The sequence below is a fragment of the Lasiosphaeria miniovina genome (assembly GCF_030549165.1).
Source record: "Lasiosphaeria miniovina strain SMH2392-1A chromosome Unknown B0T26scaffold_3, whole genome shotgun sequence".
Classification (NCBI taxonomy): Eukaryota; Fungi; Ascomycota; class Sordariomycetes; order Sordariales; family Lasiosphaeriaceae; genus Lasiosphaeria; species Lasiosphaeria miniovina.
The window spans coordinates 4,355,879-4,358,006 of record NW_026848222.1 but is presented as its reverse complement, the minus strand read 5'-3'; the positions used below and the strand labels follow the sequence as shown (position 1 = coordinate 4,358,006).

The following is a 2,128-nucleotide window of genomic DNA, read 5'->3' as shown; positions in this document are numbered from 1 at the left end:
ATCGAAAACGCCGAAAGAATAAAAGGGGACGGCGATTAGGGTTTCCACTCACGCACGCCGGCGGGCGAATAAAAGACATCACCAGCAATCGGAGCAGGAAAGCCCACGGCGTCCGAAACGACGCGCCGCCGCGTCCGCAGCGCTGGGCTCTGTCGTGCTAAGCCTTGGGCCAAGAGTCGTGACGCCGGGCTCATGGCCAGAATTTCCATCATCCCCGTACCCGGGCTGTGGGCCAGCGGTGGCCAGTCCTTGCCTTCGCCGTCGGACCCTTCCTCCTCTCTGCGCCGCCCCCCCGACGGTATGTCGATGGGCCGCGTCCTATGCCGGTTCGCCACGAAATACTCGCTCAGCTGCTCGTCGTTATCCGCGTCTGCAAAGTCGGCGCGTCTCGCGGGCTCCCGCGGCCGCCGTGGCGGGTTGAAGACCGGAATACCGCCCGTATACGGCGCTCGGGGCGGCGGCGTGAAAGGGAGGTTGATGGGCCGCGAGCGCTTGGGCGAAGTCTCCCGCTCTCCCTCGTCATCTCGGGCTGGCGGCAGCTTCTTTTTACAGTTCTTGTCGGCGTTGTCGCGGTCGGAGCCCCCGCCGCCGCCGGCTCGGCCGGGCAGCGATGCCATGTTTGCTCTGTTGTCTGCTGGAGGAATGAAAGGTAAGGTATCAATGCTGATGAATAAGAAATGGAGAGAAAAAAGTTTAGAAAGAAGTTACGGATGCTTGAATCGATGCGTCGGTATTGGTGTTCTATTTGTTCTTCTCCGCTACCTTTGGTCAGGATACCGTCAAAGGGATGCTTCGCGGTGCACTGTTGCGGTGACGTGATATGAGCCTGTGATTTCGGACAGATTGGGCAAATATCCTGAGACATCTTGTCACCGGGGGAAGGCGCGATGCTGGAGCGCCTTCTCCCGCTGTCTGACTTTTTTCCCTTTTTTTTTTTTGGCAGGAGAGAGGAATGAAAAAGAGTGGGCGACTGACTTGGGAAGGTAACTCCAAGGAAGTTCATGCAGTTTCCAGTTCTTTCCCCGCGAGGATAAGTCGTGTAGGCAGGCACTGCCAGTGCGCTTCTGTTGCGTGTTGCTATCTTGTTTGTTTTCTGGCCGTAGGTTAGCGATACGGGAAAAAACGCGACACGCTGGATAACCGTGGAGAGATTGTAGGGCTGGTCGCGTCAGAGTACAGAAAAAATAGCATAAGCTCCCCCAGCGGGGGTAGCCAGTGAATCAGGTGGGAGGCTCCGAGATTCCCCGGTATCTGGGGCCATAGTGCGGACGATGCCATGATTTTCGTCTCAACGTTGGAGGCCCAGCAGGCGAGAGCGAGGTGAGGTGAAGCGAGGTGAGGTGGTGGTTCTGTACGACCATGTACGGCTATGGGTAGCAGCAAAGTGAGAGCCCATGTCTGGCGGCTCACAGCTTCGATCTCCATTGAGCCTACAGCTGGTCGTCTCATCATGAGATGAGACGAAGGTTGTGTCCACATCGGCTCAGTATCTTTGGCCCTTGATGTAGCCCGTGCCCGTCTCGATCAGCCTCAGCCCAATTTGGCTCGATGGCCGTTGGGGAACAAGTACCCTGCAGCATCTATTTCCCACGACAGCTGGTCACACCCCTACTCGCAGACCTTTCTCCCCGTGCAGTCGTCTTGCGCCGACAACATGATGGCAGCTAATGCCATAATTACGTGACATGCCCAGATGCCAAGTTCAAGGCCGCTGCTTCGGCTCGAGTTTCCAATGGCCACGATTAAGTGTGGGAGACGACGCTGCGCTTCATGTGTGAAAGTCGTCTGTCCACATTTGGGCCCTCGACTTCCGAATCGAGCGCTCTGCAGGATGCAAGCCCAGCGTTCGAACGCCGGCCCCCGTCTTTCCTTCCCCCATCGCCCCTCCCCCCTCCCCCCTCCCCTCCTCGACGCCCTCGTTTGGCCAACGGGGTGGCCTCGCCGACAAACGGCCCTAGCCTGTGTCCCAACCTAGAAGGTACTGTACATACATGTATGTGCCTAGCCGCCCGTGCAGGCAGTAGCCGGTTTCCGGCTCGCTCCTACCCTTCTCCCCACTGTCGCTACTACTACTAGTACTGGCAAGACCCTTCCTGTTGCGTCTCCACCGGCCCTACCTTAACGATTC

General features: G+C 58.1%; 1 protein-coding gene across 1 annotated transcript; it reads right to left on the bottom strand.

Moving 5' to 3' along the window:
- Positions 1-1,348, bottom strand: B0T26DRAFT_239116 (uncharacterized protein). The gene is made up of 2 exons (XM_060433931.1): positions 709-1,348; positions 1-634 (listed from the first exon to the last, which is right to left on the bottom strand). Exons 1-2 carry the CDS (start codon positions 1,001-1,003, stop codon positions 36-38), a joined length of 894 nt encoding a protein of 297 aa, XP_060298813.1. The 5' UTR covers positions 1,004-1,348; the 3' UTR covers positions 1-35.
- Positions 1,349-2,128: the final 780 nt, after the last annotated feature.